We start from the raw sequence: 24,772 nt of genomic DNA, 5'->3' as shown, positions 1-24,772 counted from the left end.
GCTGCCACATCTAGGTTCTGTGAGGTCAACAGAACAACACAGCTGAAGAAGCCAAGGCCACACACACTAAGGCATGAGCTCCCAGAAAGAATGGTGGAGAGGATTAGAAAATTCTGGAAAGGAAGTGTCTCTAGGCAGGTACATGACCACTGTTTATGGATTTTGAAGAACTGTCCTGTGGATGAAAGGCCAAGCAGGGAATGGAAAGAAGGTAGAAGAAAGAAGGTAAAGGGTTATCTCCACCAAATACTGACAGGCACAGAAATGGGTGGATGGATAGATAATGGATGAGGGGATGGATGGATAGATAGATGATGGATAAATGGATGAATGAGTGGACATGTGGGTTGATGCTGGGTAGATGTATGTATTAGCAAGGAAGGATGAAGGAAGCCTATATGGCAATGACCCTAAAGCAAGACTGGAGGTCTGGCAGAGCAGAAGGGGCCTATACCAGCCTGCCTTGCTAGAACAGATGATGGTTTCTGCTTGTTAAAAGTCTTGGGAGTGAGAGACCAGAACTTTGAACGGTTCAAGGCTTGTCATCATTAGATGCCATAGAGCTGACTATGACTCACAGTGACTCTATGAATGTTGTTGTTATGTGCCAACGAGTTGCCTGCAACTAACTCATAGTGATCCTATGTACAGAAGCCCTAAACCCTGCTCTATCCTGTGCCAACCTTATTGTTTTTGACACACCAACTCCCATTACTCCAGTCACTGAATCAATCTATCTCATCGAGGGTCTTCCTCTCCTGCACTGTCCCTCCACCCTCCCAACTATGAGGTCCCTCTTCAAGAACTGGTCTCTTCTTGCAGCATTCCCAAAGTCAGTCAGAAGGAGCTTCAGAGTGCCCTGTCCTACCCTATCCTCTTGGTCTTTGCCATGCTTCAGCCCATTATTGCAGGCACTGTGTCAATCCATCACATTGAGGGTCTTCCTCTTTTGCTGACCCTCCACCTTCCTGAGTAAAATATTTTTCCCCCCAAAGACTGGCACCTCCTGTCAACACGCCAAAGTATGTGAGATGAAGTTTCGTCATCCTTGCTGCCAACATGCACCCTGGTTGCCCTTCCTCCAGGACAGATTTGTTTGTTCTTTTGGCAGTCCATGAGATATTCAGTCCTCTTTACTAATACCACAATTCAAGGGTATTAACTCCCCTTCGGCCCACCTTAGTCATCATCCAACTTTCTCTTGTATATGAAGCAATTGGTTCAAGACTAAAGGAATCCGACTTGGGTTGGTTTATAGGATTTTTAAAAAATGTACTTCTTGGCAGTGTGTCTTAGAGAAGAAAAGATTATAGATCAAAAGCAGTAGCTTTTTTTTTCTTTTTTAAGCAAAAGAATCTTTGTAGAAAGGACTGTGCGATAAACCCAGTGAAAAGAGTCTGGATGACCTGGGGTGGGGGCTGGGAGCATCAGAGCACCACCCCATAGCATTCCTGAGGGTCCTAACCAAAACCCCCAGCTTCCAGAGCTTGACTTTACTATTCTCCTTTCAAGAAATTCTCCTACTGGGGACCCCAACACCATCATCTGTGGTGGGAGAGTTCTGAGGGCTGGTTTCCACTTTCTCAAGCCAAGAGTGTGGGCAAGGAGGGCCTAGGCCAAGAGGAAGGATTTGGACAGAGGGGTCTCTAAAGACTGGATGATTCTATTCTAGTCAAGGCTGTGGGGGCTGTCGCCAGAGGCCCAGGAGTGTATGTGAAAGAAGAGGGGAGATAGGGAGCCCCAGGCCAAGGTCTTCTGGCCAACCATCACTCCAGGAAATCCAGTGTTGTGGTTGTGGGGGTGAGGGATCTTCTCTGAGCAAGGAGAAATATTAACATGTCCATTGTCATTGAGTGGACTCCACCTCCTGGCAAGTTTATGTACAACAGAACAAAATGCCCTGGTCCTGAGCCACTCTATGATTGCCGTAAAATCTGGGTCCGTTGTTGTGGTTGTTGGGTCAGCTCATTTCATTAAGGGTTTCTCTCCTCTTTACTCACCTTCTATTTTAACCCCCATGATGGCCTTTTGTAGTAATTGGTCTTTTCTGATGGTGCATCCACAGTAGACCAAAGTGTTGTCATCTTCCCTCCTGAAGAGTGTTCTGGTTTTCATCTTCTAAGACTGATCTGTTCTTTATAATCTCAGCAGCTAACATTTACTGGGAAATGTCTTACTTCTCCCAACCACCTTTTGAATTGAGTGCTTTAATAACCTTAATATAAAGCTAGGCAAGCAAGTTTTCAAGTTGGTGTGGCCCATATATGATAGATCAAAGATTTAAAGCCAAGTCGTGTAACTCAGTTCAAGGCTACTCTACTCAAGAGATATACACAGTCCTCCTTGGAAATGGACAGAGTTGTGGAAGAAGAGGCAAGCTGAAGGGTTAACTGATACGATACATGCACCTACAGCTGTTAAGTGAGGCAGTGTTGTAGCTCTCTTTCAGATGTCACCTACTCCCCACACTCCCATCTGCTCCCTCACTTCAAGTTAGCGCTTGCTTGAACCAGCATGTTACTGACTAATCGTATTTGCTTGCTTCTCTTCTGACTACAAGGAAGGACTTGTATTGTTGGATCCCTGCTAGAGGTGATGAGAGTTAGGGGAGATGCATAAGCCTCTAAAATGACCTTTCCTCCCACCTAGTCCCACTCTGCTGTGGATCAGGGTCTCAGGTGGGTACTTGCCTTCTGAGAAACCAACTCAGCCCTACAACAAGGGGGCCTGAGGGACATGAACTGGCCTCTCAAATACCTGCCCAAAGATCTGGCTCTTTCTGGGGCTGCCAGTTATTAACAGATGCTCCTCATGGGACCCGCCCAGCGACCACCCAGCTCATGTCTCTGGTGGGACTGTGCTCTGAGATTGAACTCTGGATTCTGTGCACCCCTTTGGGTGAGAAAGGCGAAGTTGGGTGGAGAAGAAAGTACTTGGCGTCTTATTGTCAGCAGATTGTTGTGAGGTCGTCTGGGGCCTTTTCAGCATTAGCTAAACTTTCACTCTGTGCCTAGCTCCGTGCTGGAAGGGAAGCTCCAAGAGGAATAGGACTCCCCAGAAGACTCGTGTATTCGTGGGAGGGAAGAGTGTTCACAGATAAGTCTCGCCTGCTTTCACTCACAGGCCAGCAGAAGTATGAATGTGGTCTAGTGTTGGCAGTCAGGAACATGGCGTCCCATTGGTGTGGGTCGAGTCCCAGGTCAGCTATGTGCCCTTGGACAGATTGCTTTAGCTGTGAGCCTCATTTATAAAATGAGAGAGAGTAACTGCCTCATTTTGTGCTTGGAGGACACACTATATATCCTCATGGGCTTGGCTCATGTCAAGTGTTCAGTAGCCCATTGTTTACAGGTGTATTTTGTTTTATTGTGCTTCACTAATGAATATATATACACACACACACCCCAAGGATATATGGATAGAGATAGATAGATAGATAGATAGATAGATAGATAGATAGATAGATAGATAAATTGAAGGTTTGTGGGAACTCTGCATTAAGCAAATCTATTGGCACCATTTTCCCAACAGCCTATACTCACTTACTGTCTTTATGTCACATTTTAGTGATTTTTCTAATATTTGACATTTCTTCCTAATGCTGTTGCATACTTCTTGTTGTTGTTGTTGTTATATGCCGTCGAGTCGCTTGCTACTCATAGCAACTCTATGTACAACAGCCCTAAACTCTGCTCTGTCCTGTGCCAATCGCACTGTCTCCGACACTCCCATCCCGATTATCCCAGTCACCGAATCAATCCACCTCATAGAGCGCCTTCCCCTCCTGCGCTTTTCCTCCACCCTCCCAAGCACGATGTCCCTCTTCAAGGACTGGTCCCTCCTTACAACATGTCTAAAGTATGTTAGACAAAGCCTCAGAATCCTTGCCTCCAAGGAGCCGCCCAGTTTAAGCCTCTCCAGGATGAATCTGTGTGTTTTCCTAGCAGTCCATGGTACCCTCAATACTCTCCTCCAGCACCACAGCTCAAGGGCATCAATTCTCCTTCTATCCTCCCTAGTCACTGTCCAACTCTCTGATGCATAACAAGTGATAGCAAAGACCATGACCTGTATCAGACGCACCTTAGTCTCCAGAGAGACACCATTGCTCTTCAGTACTTTGGAGAGGTCTCTAACAGCTGACTTTCCCATGTAAGAGACTATAATACAAATTTTCTCTCATATGCTTTGGGCAAGTTATCAGAAAAATCCAGTCCCTGGAGAAAGACATACTTTACTTTGCAGAGTTGAGCATTGGTGCAAAAGTGGATGACCCTCAGTGAGATGGATTGGCACAGTGGCTGCCATAATGGGCTCAAATACAATAGTGGTTGAGAGGATGGCACAGGACCAAGCAGTGTTTCATTTGGTCATTGTAAGTTGGAACCAATTCAGTGACTTCCAACTACAATTTTGTCTAAATTTAACTTTTCTATGTACTGGAAAAGAAAATTTCATGTGACTATAATTTTCACAGTGGTCTGGAACTAAGCCACCTGTGTCTCTGAGGAATGCCTGTGTTGTTGTTGTTGTTGTTGTTAGAGGGAGGGAGCAACCAGGGAAGCTTCCGAGCTGATGGGCCAACCAAGCAGGGTCCTGCAGCATGAATAGAAGTCCATGAATAGATATAGCATTAAAACAGGCCACTCTGGTGGCCTAGTGGTAAGAAGCTTTCCTGAAGGCATGTGATTCAAATCCACCAGCTCTTCCACCTGAGAAAGATAGGCAGTCTCTTCCTGTGGGATAAGCTGCCTCTGAATACCTGGTCAGCCATGAGTCGGTTCTGACTTGAAGGGACACAACAACAAACATTTGTCAAGGAAATTAATGTGCTTTAAAACAGGGAGGAGATGCAAACAGAAGATGACCTGTGCTAGGCATTAGGTAGCATCACAGGAAACCCAGGATGGGTGAGAGGTAGACCCTGACCTCGGAAAGACAGGATACAGATTCCAAATGGCCCATCAAGCATGGGGCAGAATGAACTCTGCAGTGAGTGAGTGTATTATCCACAGCAACTAAGTAAACAGGACCTCTGGAGCCCCAGTGACTTTCCAGCTCCCTTACTCTCTCAACAAAGACCTAGTGCCTGAGTTTACAGCTAATGGGGCAAAGATACAAATTGTCACATCACACACGATGACGCCTCCCAGAATCACAGTGTTGAGTTAAACAAGTTACCTTTGAGTCTTCACTCATGCTTGGCAACCCCACGTCTGTCAGACTGGAACCATGCTCCACGGGGCCTGGTGGCTAATTTTTCGGAAGCAGATTGCCAAGGCAGGGGCCAATTCTGATCTGCTGTCCATTGGTGACCGTGCACTGGGCATGGCCCCCAGCCTGGAGCAGACCTGCTGTGCACTATGGCCTGTTTCGAGAAGGGGTTGTTGCAGATGCTGAAGTAAAGTATAAGAAGGGCTGGCTGGGTGGAGATGGAGCTGAGTGCAAGGGGACATAGAATTTGGGGATCCCACTAGACTAGGGGTGCAGGGGTGTATCTCCAGGAGACATAGCAGAGTGAGAAAAGTCAATCTCTGGGTTCAAAATCTGCTTCCACCACCCTTAGTGAGTGTGGCCTTGGACAAGGTCCTTAATCCTTTTGAGCCACAGTTTCCTCTGCTCTAAAGTGTGGATCATAATAATCCTGAACGTTTATGGCTGCCAGGGGATTTAGGCTGGCGGTGCTGCTGCCAGGCGGATCTAGAGAAAAGGAGGGCCTTTGGCAGGGGGGAGCTGGGGTTGAGCAGGGGCCCACGGGCAGGTGTGGGTACCTGGACGAGGAGGTACCTCTACCCTTTCCTCTTCCTCTTATAGGCAGGCCAGGGCCACCAGTGCAGCCCTTCCTGTGTAAACCCAGTCCAGGAGTAAATCCCTGTGCCCTGACCCTTCCCAGCTGCTCCCTGTCCTGGGAGTTAATTAAGCAGAAGCTGTATTAGCTTGTGAGGCTGTAAATCTCCCCCTCTCCCCAGGCCTCCCCGACCTCAGACCCCCTGGCCTCGAGCCTGCATGGTCCTCACCTTCATCCTGGCCTGGGCTGGATTCCTGTTCTGTAAGCTGTCAGAGGTCACCCCCAGTCACTCTGGGTAAGAGCTTGCTGGGCAGTGACTTCAGAGTTCCCCAGAAGGGTCTGGGATGGGGTGTAGGGCTGGGAGAAGTCCGGAAGGCACAGTGTTTGGAGAAACTCCTGCTGGACACCAGTGCCCTGTCCTCTTCCAGCTCGCTTTCTCAGGCAGAGCACCAGGTCTGGCCTGAGATGGCCAAGTAGGGAGGCAGTCAGGCCCAACCCTGGCCACCAGTCACCAGCAAGAGGCCACTGGTGATTGTTGTTAGATCCCATTGCGTAGAATAGGATTCATAGCAACCCTGTGGACAACAGGTCTGAGTCCTATCCTATCCTGTGCCATCCGTACCATCTCTGATACACTTGAGCCCATTGCTGCGTCACCATGTCAGTCCATCTTGTTAGGATCTCCCTCTCCTTCCCTTTCCAACAAATAGCCTCTCCTAGCAACATGCCCACAGTGAGTCAAAGCTACACCATCCCTGACTTCAAGGCACACTCTGGCTGCACTTTTCCCAGGACATATCTGTTTGCTCTTTTGGCAGCCCATGGGATATTCAATGCACCCATAACTCAAAAGTATCAGTTCTTCCTGACTCATTGTCCAGCACTCAGACACATAGCAAGTGACTGAAAAAATGGTGATCTGAACCAGGCACACTTTAGTCTTCAAACTGACATCACCTGACAGTGGACTTGCCCAATGCAACGTTGTCTCCTGATCTCCTGACTGCGACTGCCAAGTTCTGCCACTACTAGGGCAGCTATTAAAGACAGCTGTGCCCAGTGCTGCTGTCCAGGGAGCTCATGGCACCCACCAGAGGATCTGAGGACATTCGTGCATTCACAGACACACCTGCAGGTGCACTAGGGAAGCACAGTCACAGACATATGCATTCAGGGACAGGTACAGAGTCACAAAGGTGGAACTCAGAGATTTGCACAGAGGAGCCCACACTGGCAGACACTCGGGGGTGCACACTCACAGGTGACCTTGTTAGACCCCAGCCTGAGTCTAACTCTCCTCCAGGGCAGGCCTTTCCCCATTCCCATTGCTGCTGTCCTTCCGGCTCTTTCCCCAAGCTCCATCCCTCAGATGTTTTGAAGGCTTGGAGCAACCAACTACACTCATTTCCAAAGTTCTAGGACTCTATCTAGATGGCTCCAGTCAGGGTGGGAGGGATCGTCTGTCAGCCTTAGAGAGAAGTGTTTAACCACCGCCACCAACCTGCCCCACCTGAGGTCCTGAAAGTCCATTCATTCGGTAAACAAGCAGCACATGCCAGCCTGAATACACAATGAAGGAGACAGAGTCAAACTCGGTGCCACTGGGGACTCTTAACCCCAAATGATGGGCAGACATGCAAACACCTCACGGTGCCCTAGGAGAGATGGGGGCTATGAATACAAAGTGGAGGATGCCATTCCCCCAGCTTTAGAGTAGGGCCAGGTTCTGAGGGACTCATCCTGAGCACTGTATCAGACAACGTCCCACAACCCTTCCTAAGACGTTCGTTCAAGTGCACAGGTTTTCAGAAACCCTCCTTCCTGGTCTGTCTTATTCTGTAAGCTCTTCTGAACTCGGCCTATCACTGATGACTCTCCTGGTATTTGAAAAACCAGTGGCATTAACTTCCAGCATCACAGCCAGAGTAAGTTACTGCAGCACAACAAACTGACAAAGCATTGTGGACTGGTGTTTGTTGTGGAGGGGGGTGGCTATTTACACTCAGTTTCCTTTTATTATTAGGTGTTTGCTTTTCTACTTCTCCATAAACTGGATCATCCCATCTTTCCCAGGAGAAACATATTCTAAGACTGCTGCTGCTTCAACAGACAAGCTAGTCTCCTCAGGAAGCTGTCTAATTTTAGTCCTTTTACCCTTGATGGGCTTCTGTGGTCATGGAAAACAACTGATGGGATCTTTGCTCGTAAAAATCCTTCCTGTATTTTAAGACTTCAATTAAAAGAAGATAAGGTGGTTCAACGAAATGACGTTCACGACTGGGCTCTCACACATATGTTTTAGGGGTTATTTATATTTTCATTTTGTTTTTAAAATATTTTCAAACTGTTCTAAAAGCTGTAATTAATGTTTTGTTTCTTAAAAATCCGTGGAAACCGCCAGCACATCCATGTGTCCAGCCAACTAAATGGATTTGTACCCTTTCTGCTTAGGGAGGGAGGTTCTGAGATTTCAAGATAAACAATTGATGAACTGTTGTCACTAGCAACGACTTGTACAATGTCACAGAACAAAATACGGAAATCGTGTGGATTCTTTGGCTCTTGTGATCTGAGCCACCATCTCTAACCCCCAATTTAAAATGTTTAAATTCCCAAAATAGCCTTTTTGCTCTCACTGTTTGCTTTTCAAGTAAGAAACCACTACAGAGTTGGACATATATATTTCCTCATTTTTCCCTGGCCTCTCCTCATTGGGCTTTCCACTTGGGTTTTATGTTTTAAATAAGACATTTCAGTCATTATTTTTTTAAAAAAGAAAAAAAAAAACGCAAAAAAGGGGGGAGGAGTAGAAACTCACTGGACCCATCCCTCAGGAGCCTTTCAGCACTTCCCGTAACTTTGTCTTTCTGAGCAAAGTTGGTGAGCGTCTCCCAGCATTCCCTGCTCTGGGCTAAGAACATTTTGAGACTCCAGTCATCAAACCCTGAGTTCTATTGCCAAATTCGACTTTTCCAAAACCAAAGAAAGATGTGCCATCTTCCTTTAGATCAATGTAGGGTATTAGTCTTTTATTCTGAGCCTTTTATGAGCTAACTATTCACAAATGTGCTCAAACCCTTTAAAAATCCCTTAACTGGTCCTGATAAGAGCCTCTCTTGGCATATTGCGCCTTGTGTTTATACCTGCTTTGTAGAGTGTGGTACTTTTCTCCTTGGAGCCTGAACGCCTCTCTTTGAGGCTTCATTTAAAGTATGACTGAAACTAGATACAGTACTCTGTGGGGTGTCTGCACTTTACAGTCAGATCTTTCTTGCCCACACTAATGGACTGGTGTTAATGAACCTGGCCCTGAACGTCATTAGTGAGCAGGCCAGATGGTTCACACATGAGAGGACTCTGGGATATTGTACAGAGCTGTGTTATTTCCAACCTCATGTGATAACTGGAGTTTGTCAGGCAGTGGGTATCCTCTTGGAAGGGATGATAAGAAAGACTTGGAAAGTGACTGATTAGAAGCGTACATGGGACTGTTAGTTCACTTCAGAATGGGCTACGAGCCTTTGGAAAATGGTATTGCTCATTTGTCTTGCCTGTTTGATATTTGGATGGACTCAGGGAGGTTAGTCTTCGGAGAAATGACTTTAAATATGGAGTCCGCTGATGATCACTGTAGTACAGTGACTTTCTTAATGCTCACCTATTGGGTGCTGTCTTCTAGATTGTTCTATGGGGCAGGACAGAGAAATGCCTGAAGGAGACAACGGAGGAGATTCGGCAGATGGGCACAGAGTGCCACTACTTCATCTGTGATGTGGGCAACCGGGAGGAGGTATACCAGACGGCCAAAGCTGTCCGGGAGAAGGTGAGTGGCTTAGTTGATCATGGGCACTGCCAGGCAAAGATAACATTCTCAGGTAGCTCGAGAGAGTTTTGCAAGGAACAAAGAATACTTTGTCCAAGGTGTGTGTGGGATCTCTTCCATGAAGAGACCCTGGCTGACTGTATGGATCTTGGAGTGTAGGGATTAGGAGTGCGGATTGATTATTTACCCTGATTGTCTGTTCTTCCATTAGAGGTGTAGATAGATAGTATGAGGCTCTTTTTTAGACACTGCAGCAAATGTTCTAATGCCCTTTGGGACAAACCTTGTCCTCACTCTAGCTACTTATTTAACCAAAACCAGCCTGTAAGTATCTAGCACCTGGTGCCTGCTGTTTACATGTAACCTCACTTAAGGTAAATGTCCAAATGCCAGGCCTGTGATATGCCATAAAGTATTTCTCACCCTCAGAACCACTCTGGTATGGTTTTCAACCTCATCTTACAAATCAGAAGTAACACTCAGAACAGCAAGGTGGGCTTGAGGCCCCGGGGCCAGTCCCCATCCCTGGACTGGAGTCCCAACAACCCCGTGGTTCTGTCTCCCCCCCCAGGTCGGTGACATCACCATCCTGGTGAACAATGCTGCCGTGGTCCATGGGAAGAGCCTGATGGACAGTGATGACGATGCCCTCCTCAAGTCCCAGCACATCAACACGCTGGGCCAGTTCTGGGTAAGGGACACCCTGTGCCAGAGCCAGCCCTGGGCGTGACAGGGACCTGGTCCCACCAGGCCCCACATGCCTCCAGGGAGCCTGAGCAAGGGGGAGGAGGGAGAGGCTTTCCAGAGCAAAGATGTCCAAGGACAAGGTGGCCAGGCACGTGGAGTGACCTTCTGAATCAGAGCTCAGGCTCCTGCAGCAGAAAGCCTCTCCTCCCACCCCCAAGGAAGTAAAAATCTCTGGAGGAGCTCTGGTGTCCAGGGTGGTCTGTCCTCCCTGAGGACATGGGTTATTGGAAGCTGTGGCTCCCTACCGACCTCCCCCTCCACTCTTAGACCACCAAGGCCTTCCTGCCACGCATGCTGGAGCTGCAGAACGGCCACATCGTGTGCCTCAACTCCGTGCTGGCGCTCTCCGCCATCCCCGGTGCCATCGACTACTGCACATCCAAAGCCTCGGCCTTCGCCTTCATGGAGAGCCTGACTCTGGGGCTGCTGGACTGTCCAGGTGTCAGTGCAACCACCGTGCTGCCCTTCCACACCAGCACCGAGATGTTCCAGGGCATGAGGGTCAGGTCAGTGACTGAGGGGTCCTTCCCTGAGCCTAGGCCACCCACTTAACTAGATTGCTGAAGAGACTTCTTAGACACAGTGAGAGCTAAAATATAAAGCCACCTGAACTAATTGATGTGGAGTCAGCTCTGATGTGTGATGAACCCCATGTGTATGAGAATAGAATTGCCCTCTATGGGATTTCCAAGAACTGTTTTGCAATTAGATCATGAGGGCTTTATTCCAAGGTCTTCTGGGTAAAATAAAACATCCAACCTTCCAGTTAGCAGACAAGCACATTAGCTATTTGTACCACCCGTGGACTCCCACAAGAGACCCAAAAGCTTCCTATCCAACTATTACAATTAGGTCATGAGGGCTTTCTTCCAAGGACTTCTGGGTGAACTCAAACATCCAACCTTCCAGTTAGTAGACAAGCACATTAGCTATTTGAACCACCCATGGACTCCCACAAGCGACCCAAAGCTTCTTATCTGATTATCCAACCACATGGCGATGGGGTGTCATGGCCATTGAGGGCACTGCTTTCCAATTCAGGAAACTTGTAAAAAATGCCAATACTGTTTGTGCACAATGGAATACCATACAATAGTAAAAGATAACAAACTACTGACACATGAGCTGTGCAGGGAAAAAAGAGACAAAAGAGTGCATTTAGCTTGAATTCTACAGTAGGACTATGTAGGGCTGTATACTGCAGCCAGACAACGGTGATAGAAAGTATCACCCTTGACTCCTTACAGTTAAGGATGGTGAGGCTTTCTCTCACATACTCTGGGCATATTATTTGGAGGTGCCAGTCTTTAGGAAAAGATATTATGCTTAGAGGGTCAGCAAAGGAGAGGAAGACCCTCAAGGTGCATTGAAAGTGACTTCGACAGTGGCCTTGAGCACAGCAGAAAGTGTGAGGAGAGCCTAGGGATTGGGCAGGGTTCCAGTCTGTTGTGCGTAGAATTGTATGAGTCAGCATTGGTTTTATGATACCTAACAACGACAACAACAACAGAGGGTGAGAATAGGCTTTTAGAAATGTGCTTTATTCTTGATCCTGGGTGGTGGTTGCATAGGTAAAAATTGAGTGATACACTTAACATTTACATACACAAATCATACCTCAATTTCAAGAGATACCAAACCCTGAGTAATCTTTTCCTCAGATCAGTTAATAGCTTTGCTGTTGCTGGAGAGTATTGAATACAGTGGACTGCCGAAAGAACAAATAAGTCTGTCTTGGAGGAAGTACAACAGGGCGCCTCTTAGAGGCCAGGCTGGTGAAACACCATCTCTCCCATTCTTGGAGCATGTTATCAGGAAGGGCCAGTCCTTGGAAGAAGACATCGTGCTGGGAAGGTGGAGGGTTAGTGAAGGTAAAGGAAGACCCTCAGTGAGATGGATTGTCACAGTGGCTACCACAATGGGCTTGAGCATGGAGGACGTTGTGATGATGGCCAGGATAGGGCAAGGTTCCCGTCTGTTGTTCAGAGGGTCACTGAGTCATAGTGACTTGACAGGGCCTAGCAAAAATAAATCCGTTAAATTAGCATGTCTTTGTACCAACCAAGAATGTGGACCAGGAGAGTACAAAACATACTTTGGAGCCAGACACCTACGGTGAAGACTCAGCCCTGTACCTATCATTTACCGTGGGTCGTGAGGCAAAAGCAGTTACCATGCTGGCTTCACTTGCTTATCTGTGAAATGAGGAGATGAGAATGTCTGCATTCTTAATCAAGCACGTATACCAACTCTTAGCACAGTATTTGGCACACAGTACTGATGTCAGATAGGGCAGGGGGTTTTCTCTGTTGTACATCTCTGTGAGTTCAAATTGACTCAATGGCATCTAGCAAAAATACCAACTGTATCAACTGATGGTGTTGTAATTATGTGTCCTCATGAAGGGTCCTAAGGTCACAAATAAATGAAAATAGAGCATTTGTCCAAGAATTAACTTTCTCTTGCTTTTTATACTGCAGTATAAGTGCTAGTAATAGATGTACTTTCTAAAGTATTTACTTCAATTTCCCTTTTCAAAACTGAGGGTAAGAATAGTGTGTACAGGAGTGAGTCTGTGAAGAGGGTTCAATGAGACAGGCAATTAGTAATGCAGTGTCAGCCGGTAACCACACCATACACCTCTCTTCTTATTAAGAGGAGCGGTGTGGTTTTGGTGGTTGAAAATCAGAAATACCTGGTTTTGAGTCATACCTCACTTCTTCTTCAGTTGTGAAACCTTGGACTGGTTTTGTTACCTTGAAGCTTTACTTTGCTCACCTACTAAAATGGTCGAAATAATGTTTAAGACATAGGATTCCTGGGAGAATCGGAAGTGATTAATGTAAGCAGTGCACACAGCAGGACATTCTAGATGCGCAGTAAACAACCATTGCTCTTGTTATTCTCACTAGCGCCAAACACCTTCCTAAGAGCTTATGTTACTCATTTTCTGAGCAGGAGGGATCTGCAGAGTTTATCAGCAGAGGGACATATTCTAACAAATTTATGTGAAAGTGAAGATAAATGATGAATTTAGGGGGGAGATTGAATAAGGACTATCAATGTTCCGTGTTGGCATTTTCCTGACAGGCAGCTTGATAGGTTTGTTTTCATCCAGCCATCCAGATGGTACTCAATAAAGACCTATTAGATGGACATGCATCTGCAGCAAGCCCTGGTTTTATTTGGGTGCTCAAAGACAGGGAGCTCTGGTGGCCTAGTGGCCAGGAATTGTGCTATAAACCCAAGTTGAAATTCACCAGCAGCTCAGTGGGAGAAGGATAGGCAATCAACTGTTATACAGTTTACTGCCTCTAAAGAGTCAGCTGTGAGTCAGTTTTAACTCGACAGTACACAGCAATAGCAACAAAGCACAGACATGCAGCTAAAGTGGCTTAGTAGTAAGGAATTGCACTGCCAATCAAAAGGCAGGCGGTTCAAATCAACCAGCTGCTCCAGCGGAGAAGGATGGACAGCCTCCTCCTGTGTGATTCGCAGCCTCTGAAAACTCACTGGAAGGTCAGTTATGATTGATTCTAACTCTGAGGCACGTAACAACAGCAGCAAGCACTGTCACAGTTAGGACTTCCCACTCGGACTTCCATTGCATATTTTAGCACCGTTTTCTCTCCCCTACGTGCACAAGGTTCCCAGACTAATCTTTTTTCCTCAATACCATGAGCAAATCATTTAACTTTTTGGGGCCTCAGTTTCCCCATGCATAAAAAAAGCAAATTAAAATAGTGTCTCGTAGTCCATAGAGTGGTTGGGCTGGGTAGGTGAGTAGCCGTTGTGAATTGACTAGCATGTGCTCGGAGAACAGCGCACATGTCCAGTGACTTCGTTAACCTGGGACTATACGCAGTGACCTTCAAGGGCCCCACAGAGAGAGTAGTAAATACACAGTGAGGGCTTCACTAAATCTCATTCCCTGGGGCTGGAAGGAGTGAAAGTATTTCCTCCCCACTCATCCTTAGCAGCTTCCTGTGGTCAAGGGTGGAAGACAGATGTGCAGGACAAATCCATGGCTTTCCCAACAAGAGTGGTCCTGCTGGTGGGTACAGCTGCTTTGAAATGGTTGATTAAGGGAGCTCTGGTGGCCATGGAGAGTTGCACTGCTGATCCAGAGGCAGCCAGCGCTTCTCTGGTTCGAATCCACCAGTGGCTCTGCAGAAGAAAGGTAGGCAACCTCCTCCCATGCAATTTATAGCCTCCAACCTGCTGGAGGGTTGACTGTGAGGAGGCTGCAACTCAACAGAAAAGAGTGAACAAGTGAATGATTGAGCTCCTTCTAAGTTCCCGTCACCAGGCACTTTACAAATGCTGTGATGTCTACTTCTTCCTGCAAACCCTTGAGAAAGCTACTATCTCCATTTTATAGATGAGGATACTGAGGCTCCTAGATAGCGGTGTTATTTGCCCAAGGCCACATGACCAAAAGGTGACTGAGCAGGAAATAGAACCCATTCTTTTTTCCATTCATTTGTGCTGCCATCCATCCACCTATCTCAGAAAAAAAAAGCGACCCAATTAGAACTGTGCTATTAGAGTCTCCTGTTAGAATCTTAGCAAAAGGCACCACCCCCCAATCCTATGCAGCTTGGTCTTCCCTTCACCCAAGAGCAGACCTAGTGGAGAATCCAGACTGTCAGCGTATCTGTAGGATTCCAGAATCAGTGAGCTGCATCTGTACGTTCATCTCGGCGGCACCCAGGCAGCGAGCCCTTCCTGATTGCAGGATGTGGGCCCTGGGAAGCCCCATCATGAAGGCTCAGGAAGCAGGGGCAGGGTGGGATCTTGTCAGGGATCGGTGGGCTCTCAGAGGCCAAGCCCATGCTAGGGACCTGAGAGCAGCTCATGGCTCAGAAGTAACTTCAGACCTGGTGACTCATCACCTTTAGTCTTCCTGGTGCTGGAACAGACCACAAGCCCTATGGGGGACTGGGGACAGAGCACCAGCCTGCACCCAGGGTCAGGAGGGTTGGCCACAATTGCCAGTGAGGGCAGTGGGCAGCAGAACACTGGCCTGGGACTCTGTGCTGGTCTGATTTGAGCACCTGATGTCCTATCGACTTAACCAAGCCTCAGGCTTCTCATCTGTAAATTGGAGAGGATAATGTTGAGCACTTAGCCAAGTTCTGACAGTTAGGGGGCTGAGGCTACGTGAGGGGCCTCCAGCTTCCCCCTGTACAGGTTACAGGACAGATGCCTCTGAACAGGGACTGAGAATCCTTTGATGTTTTCTTGTTCAGATATTCACTCATTTGCCAAGTCTGTGAAAAACACTTTGTAATGAATGAATGATTAATGAATGAATGAATAAGCAAGCCAAGCAGAAAAGGGTGTTCCATGTTGAGCCCTGCCATCCAGGAAGATAAGCAAGACACACTGAGGGAATTAGAAGTTGTTCAGTGTTCCCCATTTAGCAAGTGTTTCTTGAGCACCTATTATGTGTTGGACATGATGCTAGATGATAGGGATATAACATAAGGGGGAAGAAACCAGGTGTCCTCCTGTCCCCATGAAAGTCGCATAGTCTGGGGGCAGAAGATAATCATTAACAAGGACACAAACAGACACAGCCCTTCTAGATGTTAATATAGTCAAGGAGTGAGCAGAGGCCACTTTGGGTGGACAGAGCTGAGACACCTCTTTGAGGAAGAGCTGGGAGGAATGATCCAAGCAGAGGGGACAGCCAGTAGAAGCAGAATAAGCTTAAGGTGACGAGCAGAAGGATTGGCTAGTATGGCTGGAGCAGGGGGAGTAGAATAGGGGGAGAGTTACAAGAATAGGCAGGGGCCAGATTGCAGGGGTGGAGTCTGGGTTTAATCCTAGGTGTTGGGAGCTCTGAGGGATCAGGACAGCGTCACAGTCGAATTGAGATGAGCCCTCATAGGTATTTCTGGGAATGGACCCAGGGTGGGCGGGAAGTCTTTTGATTGTCTAGAAATGATCCCTAATGAGGCTAAGAGCCTCCACTGATGGGTGCTGAGGTCTGCTGGGTGAAAAGGAGAGAACAGGGCTGCTGACAAGGTTGGGGATGTGGGATATATTCCAAACAGAAGCCACAGGATGACCCAGGCCGGGGAGCAAAATGAGGCTTCCAGGTGAAGAGCTGTCTTCTCTAGCAAAAACCTCCGTGTCTCTTCCTGTTTTAGGTTTCCCAACCTCTTCCCACCCCTAAAGCCAGAGACGGTGGCCCGGAGGACGGTGGAAGCTGTGCAGCTCAACCAGGCCCTCCTCCTGCTCCCCTGGACAATGCATGCCCTCATAATCTTGAAAAGGTAGGTGTGAGGTTGGTGAGAAAGTGCTGGGACCAGTTCGTGGAGATCATTTCACTTGGGGGACAAGTGAGAACAAATGGAGTGAAAGTATGCATGTGGTTGATTAGTCATGTCTGCTATGGGCATGAGAACAAAGGGTGGAGGCATGTCTGCCATGGATTCACTCTCCTTACTCTAGGGCAGCAGTTCTCAAGCTTTATACAGTCTTAAAACATTATTGAGAAGCACTAAGTGTCTTTGCTTATGTGATTCTTAATCTATCACCAATTACTGTGTTAAAAATTAAAGCTGATGAAAATTTTGTAATTATCTAGATATTTATTTATGTTAAGAAACGTTTATGTACAGCAAGCTTGTTACATGTTAATATGTTGTTGTTGTTGTTGTTGTTGTTGTTATGTGCCGTCGAGTCGCCTGCAACTCATAGCGACCCTATGTACAACAGCCCTAAACTCCGCTCTGTCCTGTGCCAATCGCACTGTCTCTGACACTCCCATCCCAATTATCCCAGTCACTGAATCAATCCACCTCATAGAGGGCCTTCCTCTCCTGCGCCGTCCCTCCACCCTCCCAAGCATGATGTCCCTCTCTAAGGACCGGTCTCTCCTCACTACATGTCCAAAGTAAGTTAGACGGAGCCTCAGAATCCTTGCCTCCAAGGAGCCACCCGGTTTAACCCTCTCCAGGACAAATCTGTTTGTTTTCCTAGCAGTCCATGGTATTCTCAGTACTCTTCTCCAGCACCACAGCTCAAAGGCATCAGTTCTCCTTCTATCCTCCTTGGTCATTGTCCAACTCTCTGATGCATAACAGGTGATTGCGAAGACCATAACCTGTATCAGACGCACCTTAGTCTCCAGAGAGACACCACTGCTCTTCAGCACTTTGGAGAGGTCCCTAACAGCAGACTTTCCCATGGCAATGCGCCTTTTAATTTCCTGGCTGCTGGTGCCAAGACTGTTGACTATGGAGCCAAGCAAACTAAAGCTGTGTACAATCTCAATCTCTTCACCATCCATCCTGATGCTGCCAATTGGTCCAGTGGTGAGAATCTTTGTCTTCTTGACATTGAGCCTCAATCCATATTGTAGGCTGCAGTCCTTGACCCTCTGCAGTTGTACATAGGGTTTTCAGAGGCCTGCTGTTTCAGAAGTGGATGGCCAATCCTTCTTCCTAGTCTGTCTCAATGTGAACGTTCAGATTAAGAGAAGTATTAGACAGACCAGCAAGTTAAAGGTATATCCCTTATTGCGAAGTTAACTTTAGTGTGTCAGTGTTGTCCCTGCCTTTCTCACATGCACCTTTACGCACTTATTTCCTGCTTCACCATCCCACAGGATATCCATCCACTTCTACCCCCTCCCTTCACATCTATCTCCCTTTCACCAGCCCTCCATCTAATAACTTATATATGAAGCTTCCATGGCTTCTGTCATTTCAAACACATCAGCTGATGGTAGTTCCTTATGTTGGGATCAGTGTCTCTGAAGTTTAGTTGTTGTTGTTAGGTGATATTAAGTTTAGTACGACTCATAGTGACCCTATCAATATCAGATCTGAATTCGGTCCTATCTTGTGCCTTCCTCACACTTCTTGACACCTGTAGAGCCCATTGTAACAGTCACCATGTCAATCCACTTGATCTAGGCTAGGGTCTTTCTCTTCTTTGCCAACCCTCCACCCTTTCCAGCATCATGTTCTTCTCCAAAGAATAGCTCCTCCTATCAACATGCCCCTTTGATCACAATCAAAGTATGTGAGGCAAAGCCCCATCGTTCTTGCCTTCAAAGAGCACTCCAGCTTCACCCTCTCCAAGACATACTTGTTTGTTCTTTTGGCCGTGCATGGGATGTTCAGTATTCTTTTCTAACACCACAAAGGCCTCAGTTCTTCATCTGTCATCCTCCTTCACTGTCCAGCTCTCAGATGCATAGCAAGTTGTTGTTGCTAGGTGCTGTCAAATCGGTTCTGACTCTCACCAACAGAATGAAGCCCTCCCTGATCCTGCACCACCATCACAGTCATTTCACTGCCACGTTGAGTTCACTGATGCAGCCACTGTGTTAAACCATCTCACTGAAGGTTGTCTTCTTTTTCTCTGACCTTCTCCTTTTCTGAGCAGGATGTTCTAGGGACTGGTCCTTCCTGGCATGGCATGTCCAACATATGAAACAAAGTGTTGGCATCTTCACTTCTAAGGAACACTCTGACTGTCCTTCTCTCAAAGCAGGTTTCATTCTTCTAGCAATCATGGTACATTCAACATTCTTCACCAACACCATAATTCAGATACCTTTATTTTTCTACAGTCTTCTTTATTCGTCGTCCACGTTTCCATGCATATAAAGGGACTGAAAATGCTATGGCTTGGATCAAGAACGTTTTAGTTCTCATAGTGACATATTAGCCTTTCAACATTTTAAAGATGTCTTTTTTTAGACAGTAGATTTGCTCAGTGCAATATGTTGTTTGATTTCCTGGACATTGATTGTGGATCCAAGTGAAATGAAATCTTCAACAACTTCATGTCCATTTATGATGATGTTGCTTATTGGTCCACTTGCGGGGACTTCTGTCATCTTTATGTTGAGTATATTCCATAGTGAAGTCAGTAGTCTTGGATGTGCATCAGTAAATGCTTCTTTGCTTTCAGCAAGCAAGGGTATGTCATCTGTACACTGCAGGTTGTTACCAAGCCTCCATCTAATCCTGATGCAGTGGTCTTCCTAATAAAAGCCAGCGTCTTAGATTATGTGCTCAGCATACATATATTTAATAAGTGTCTTAAAAGAATACAATCCTGACACACGTCTCTCCTGGTTTGAAACCATACAGAAAGTATCCTCTTGTTCTGACCCAATAACAGCCTGTGAGCACAATTAAGCATTCTGGAATTCCTAGTCTTTGGAATGTTGACCATAATTTGTTAGGATCTGTACAATAAATTGCCTTTGTGTAGTTAATAAAACAAAGAGAAGCATCTTTCTGCTATTCTCTGCTTTCAGTCAAGCTTCATCTGGCATCAGTAGCCACACCCTCATTCCATGGCCATTTCTGAATCCATCCTGAATTGCTGGCAGTTTCCTGTCCATGTGCTACTGCAACTATTTCTTACTTATTTGGGGCAAAAAGGTTTCCTGGCATGTGATAATAGTGGTGCTGTTTGGTAAAGTCTACATTCTGTTGGATTATCTCTCTGTGGAATGGACAAAAATATGAATCTCTTCCGGTCAATTGGCCAGGTAGGTAGCTTTCTTTCATGGAGCCATTGGTAGATTCGAACCCTAGAAAGGCACCACTTTTGGATTAACAATGCAACTTCTGATAGATGAGGAAACTCCCGAGCACCCTTCTTAAATAATAGATCCTTGAAAACCCTAAGAAAAGCAGCAGAACATTATCAGACGGTCTGAGTTGGTAAAAATCTTCAACTCCTTCATATTTGACATTAGTGGTTGGTGAGTAAATTTGAATAGGTCATATTCATTGGGTCTTCCTTGTAACCTTATAGATATTATCCCCAACAGCATTTTGTCTGAGGATAGATCTTGAAATGTTCTTTTTTGACAATGGATGCCATGCCATTCCTCTTCAGTTTAATATTCCCAGCATAAAAGACCAAATGACCAATACCAGCCCACTTCAACTCACGTATGCCTCGGCTATCAATCGTTATGCTTTCCGTCACATTCTTGACAACTAGATTCATTTTCATACATTCCGACTTTTAATGGAGGGAGCTCTGGTGACCTCGTGAGTGAGTAAGGAGTTGTGCAGCCAATCAGAAGGCAGATGGGTCAAGTCTATCAGTGGCCCTGAGGGACAGTCTCTTTCTGTGTGATTTACAGCCTCTGAAAACCTACAGAAAGGTCAGCTATGAGTCAGTTCTGATTCAGTTGTACATAACAACATTAGTAAAGGATGTTTGCAGCTGTTTCTTCTTGAATTGTGTCCCACAGCCAGGTCCTGAAAGCTTTCCTTGAGCCGTATCATTAAGGTGGACTCTACCTCAGGAAGCATCTCTTCCCCAGAGGTGTTTTCAGTACCTTCCAACCTGGGTGGCTTATCCTCTAGTACTATGTCAGACTGTGTTCTGCCACTCTTCATAAAGCCTTCACTGGCCAGTATTTTCAGAAGTGGATCCCCAAACTCTTCTTCCTAGTCCCTCTTAGTCTGGTAGCTTCACCGAAACCTTTCCACCATGGGTGATGTAGCTGGTACTTGAAATACCAGTATAGTTTCTAACATCATGGTAACACAAAAGTCACCCACAGCATGACAAACCAGCCCTGTGTGGATTTAACAGGCATTTGGTAGTTCTGGAATGAAAGATAAGGATATTTTCCAAAAGAAAATAAATGTAGTGAGAAGAGTGTTTTACATTTTTTAAAATATCTTTGTTGCCTGGCTTCATGAAGACCACTGATTCTGTATCTCCATTGGATTTTAGCCCATTGTGGTGTTATGTATCATGTACCCTCTAGGAAACCCCACTGCACACGATTGAGAGCATGAGAGGGGGAAAGGAGAAAAATTATTTAGTTGTCTATAAAGGCTCCACAATCAACTCTCTTGGCACCAGCAGTCCGGAAATCAAAAGATGAATTGCATTGGGAAAATCTGCTGTCAGAGACCTCTCCAGAGTGCTGAAAAGCAATGATGTCTAGAGACTAAGGTGAACCTAATCAAGGTCATGGTCTTTGCAATTACTTGATAGTCATCAGAAAGCTGGACAATGACTGGGATGACAGAAGAAGAATCAATGCCTTTGAGCTGTGATGCTGGAAAAGAGTCTTGAACATACCATGGACCACCAAGAGAATAGATGGGTCTGTCTTAGAGAGGGTGAAACCAAGTTTCTCCTTGGAAGCTAGGATTTTGAAGCTCCATCTCACATGCTTTGGACATGTGGCCAGGAACGACCAATCCTTGAAGAAGGATATCATACTTAGAAGGGTGAAAGGACAGCTCTGGAGAGGAAGACCCTGGATAAGATGGATCACTATGGAAAGTAGGGCAATGGGAGTTGATGTGTCAGAATCAGTGAGACTGGCTCAGGACAGGGCAGGCTTCAGAACTGCTGTATACAGGGTCACTATGGGTGCAGGCAACTCAACGGTAACAACAACAGTATATAAAGACAATTTTGATATCACAGATCTGTGAAAAGCATCAGGTACCTCCAAAGGGTTCCCAGACCACTTTGAGATGCATTAAGACAGGATTCACAGAAACATTGTGATAGGATTCGCTCAAATGTGACCAAGTGGGGCCCTCCAGGCATACTTCCTCAGAGGCTGGCTTTACAGAGATGGTCTTCTTCCAGCATCACATATCTCTCAAACTTTGTAAAAGATGGGCAGCAAACCCTTTTCATCCCAGCCCCACACTGCTGGGATCATACAGGTGTTTGTAAGCATCATTTCATGAATTTTTTAAATATAAGAACACTTGTCATTGAGTTCACTCCCAGTCAGGGCGGCCCTACGTGTGTCAGAGTAGAACTGTACTCCGTGGGTTTTCTCTGGCTGTGACTTTTCAGAAGTAGGTCACCAGGCCTTTATTCTCTGGGTGTCTGTGGGTGGACTCAACTTGCGGTTGGCAGCCAAGCAAATTAACCATTTACACTTTGAAAGCTTTGTCCAAGAGCCACTGAGTGACCCTGGGTTCTTGGCTCCTCTTAACCTTCATCCATATACAGACCCTGGCTCCTGGCTGATGGAATCCTTTGACCTGGAAGGCCTTGTCAGGAAGTGAAGTACCAGAGTGCTGAGCTGGCTCCTGATTTTATCAGATGTTAACAACCAGGAAGCCAATACCCTCTGGCTGCGGTGAACAAAGTCAGGAGCCTTTTTAGCCATCAGCAGGCACAGGAAACGTGGTCGCTGAGGAGACGGCTTCAGTCAGTTCTTTCATCTCCAGACTCAAAGCTCTTTCTTGGACACACAGCAGAGCCGGGAGGGAGTACCCAGGGCGTTTGCACATTCCCAGCCACCTTCAGTCTGTTCTGTGGCTCTGAGGCTCTTCTCGGCTGCCCCCTCAGGGAGGTGAACATGCCCCCATGAAGCCCAACTCTCACCTTCCGTGTCAGGAAAGCTTTTTAGAAGCTTTCCAGGACAGTCTAACTTTCTTCCCAGAACATTCTATAAAAACACTAGTTTACCTAGAACATTCAGTATTCATCACAATAAGACCACAACCTCTATTTTCTGTCTCCACTACTTTCCCAAAGGAAGCAGAGACCACACCCTATCATTTTCAGCCCTGTGTTCCCTCCTCACCTACTCTAATTCTTAGAGGCTCAGCTCTAGTGTCAGCCTGCCCAGGGGACTTCCAGATTATTCCACTGAAAGTGAGTTTTTCCCAGGGCACTGAGAATAGGTTTCAGTTTCTTCTGTCAAACATACTAGCGCCAGGCTCAGGGTCAGAGCTGAAATATCTGTACTATAGGCAACCTGGCAGGTAAATAGGCAAAGACAACACCAGGCATGATGGGGTGTACAGAAGCTGTGGGGAACACAGAACAGAAGTCTGGGTGTTTGTTGTTGCTTGCCTTCGAGTCAAGAGTGACTCATAGCGACCCTATGAACAAAAGGCCTGAGCCCCTCTACAACTGTCGACATTTATCAAAGTTCATAGGGTTTCCGGAGGCATGTTATTTAGGAAGTGGATGCCACTCCTGCTTCCAAACCTGTTGTAGTATGTTATTGTTTTTATATGCCATTGAGTCGCTTGCAATGTATAGTAACCCTATGTACCGCAGCTCTGAACCCTTCCCTGTCCTGAGCTGGTCTCACGAACTCCGACACACCAGTTGTGGGGAACGCAGAACAGAAGTCTGAGGAGTTTGGGGAGTATGTCTGGGGAAATTTCCTGAAAGAGATGACCCCAATTGTGCTGACATACCACATACTTAATTTTTGTTATTTTGTTAATAACTTAATTTTTGTTGAGTAAGTGAAGTTGGAGTTGATTTATTATGGACATTGTTTGGGACCCTAAAATGCTAAGAATGCGGCTTTGGGGGTTTGTTCCTACCACCCTTGACCTGGTAAGCAGCTTACCTGAAAGCCCTTCCGCCCCACAGTGGTTGGGGGTGGCTTGTGGGCAAAGCTGGTGTGTGACTAGGAGATGGGTGTGGGGAGCACTCAGGGACTTCCATGCTCCATTACCTCGTCTCCTGTGGCCACCCGGGCCCTGATCGCTTGTCTCTCCTACTGACCATCTCCCTTCCTCCCTTCCACTCCGCAGCATACTCCCCCAGGCTGCCCTCGAGGAAATCCACAGATTCTCAGGAACTTACACCTGCATGAACACTTTTAAAGGGCGAACATAGATGCAAGACACAGAGATGCACTGGAGGAGCCGCGGCAGCTGAAGGACCCCGGCGTGGGCATCCACCCACTGTCCTGTCCCTTGGCACACTTCTACTGGGTGACCAGGACTGCGCCTGCCCAGAGGGAGCATCCGGATGTTCCCCAGACCAGCCCCAGGACCTTTACACAGGCCTCATGGGAGGCAAGAAACCAGCTGCCTGGACACTTTTGTACATTTCTAATCCAGTAGAGTTTACTGTTCAATTGCTTCTCAAGTCTAATCAGCCTCAGCAGTGTGTATAGACTTTTGCAGGAAGGGCTGTCCCTGGAGGCCCCTCTTTCACCTCCACAATCCACTCATCCTCAGCTTGCACAGTCTGGTTCAACGGCAGGAATGAAAAATAAAGAGCAATGGCTTTTGCAAATTCTTTCTTCAAACTCCCGAGCCGGGTGGGAGCCATGAGGGTACCGCTTCCAAGCAGAGAGCCCCATGTTTGGAGAGAGAATGAGTCCTTAGTGTTCTGGTCGTTAGAAGCAGAGAGAGAGCGAAATGGGATAGAGGTTAGGGGAGAGCCAGGACCTGGCACAGAGGGAGCACCCCGGCTCCTGGCTGGCTCTCCAGGCCCCTCGTGGGGATGGGTCATGGCGATGGACCATTTTATCCCCATCTTATCTCCCTAGTATGACCGTCATGAACTCGTCAGCCCTACCAGAGTCCCACTGACCATCAGACCAACTCAGCAGAACAGAACCAGCCTTTACTGTTTACCCGATGAAGGAGCTCAGGTGGCAGAGTGCTAACCAGAAAGGCATC

At 46.8% G+C, this 24,772-nt stretch overlaps 1 protein-coding gene across 1 annotated transcript in view; it reads left to right on the top strand.

The window, feature by feature from the left end:
* Window positions 1–24,379, top strand: part of DHRS3 (dehydrogenase/reductase (SDR family) member 3) — a 55,127-nt gene extending 30,748 nt beyond the window's left edge. The window contains exons 2-6 of the mRNA XM_006899561.1: window positions 9,468–9,611; window positions 10,183–10,302; window positions 10,626–10,864; window positions 16,517–16,642; window positions 23,894–24,379. Coding sequence (XP_006899623.1) covers window positions 9,468–9,611; window positions 10,183–10,302; window positions 10,626–10,864; window positions 16,517–16,642; window positions 23,894–23,978 — 714 coding nt within the window. The 3' untranslated portion in view covers window positions 23,979–24,379. The remainder of the gene's footprint in view (window positions 1–9,467; window positions 9,612–10,182; window positions 10,303–10,625; window positions 10,865–16,516; window positions 16,643–23,893) is intronic.
* The last annotated feature ends 393 nt before the right edge of the window (window positions 24,380–24,772 follow it).

The sequence above is a fragment of the Elephantulus edwardii genome, unplaced genomic scaffold (assembly GCF_000299155.1).
Source record: "Elephantulus edwardii isolate Elephantulus edwardi_28Jun2011 unplaced genomic scaffold, EleEdw1.0 scaffold00261, whole genome shotgun sequence".
Taxonomy (NCBI): Eukaryota; Metazoa; Chordata; class Mammalia; order Macroscelidea; family Macroscelididae; genus Elephantulus; species Elephantulus edwardii.
The sequence above is the reverse complement of the archived record's forward strand: the minus strand, read 5'-3'. Positions and strand labels throughout refer to the sequence as shown.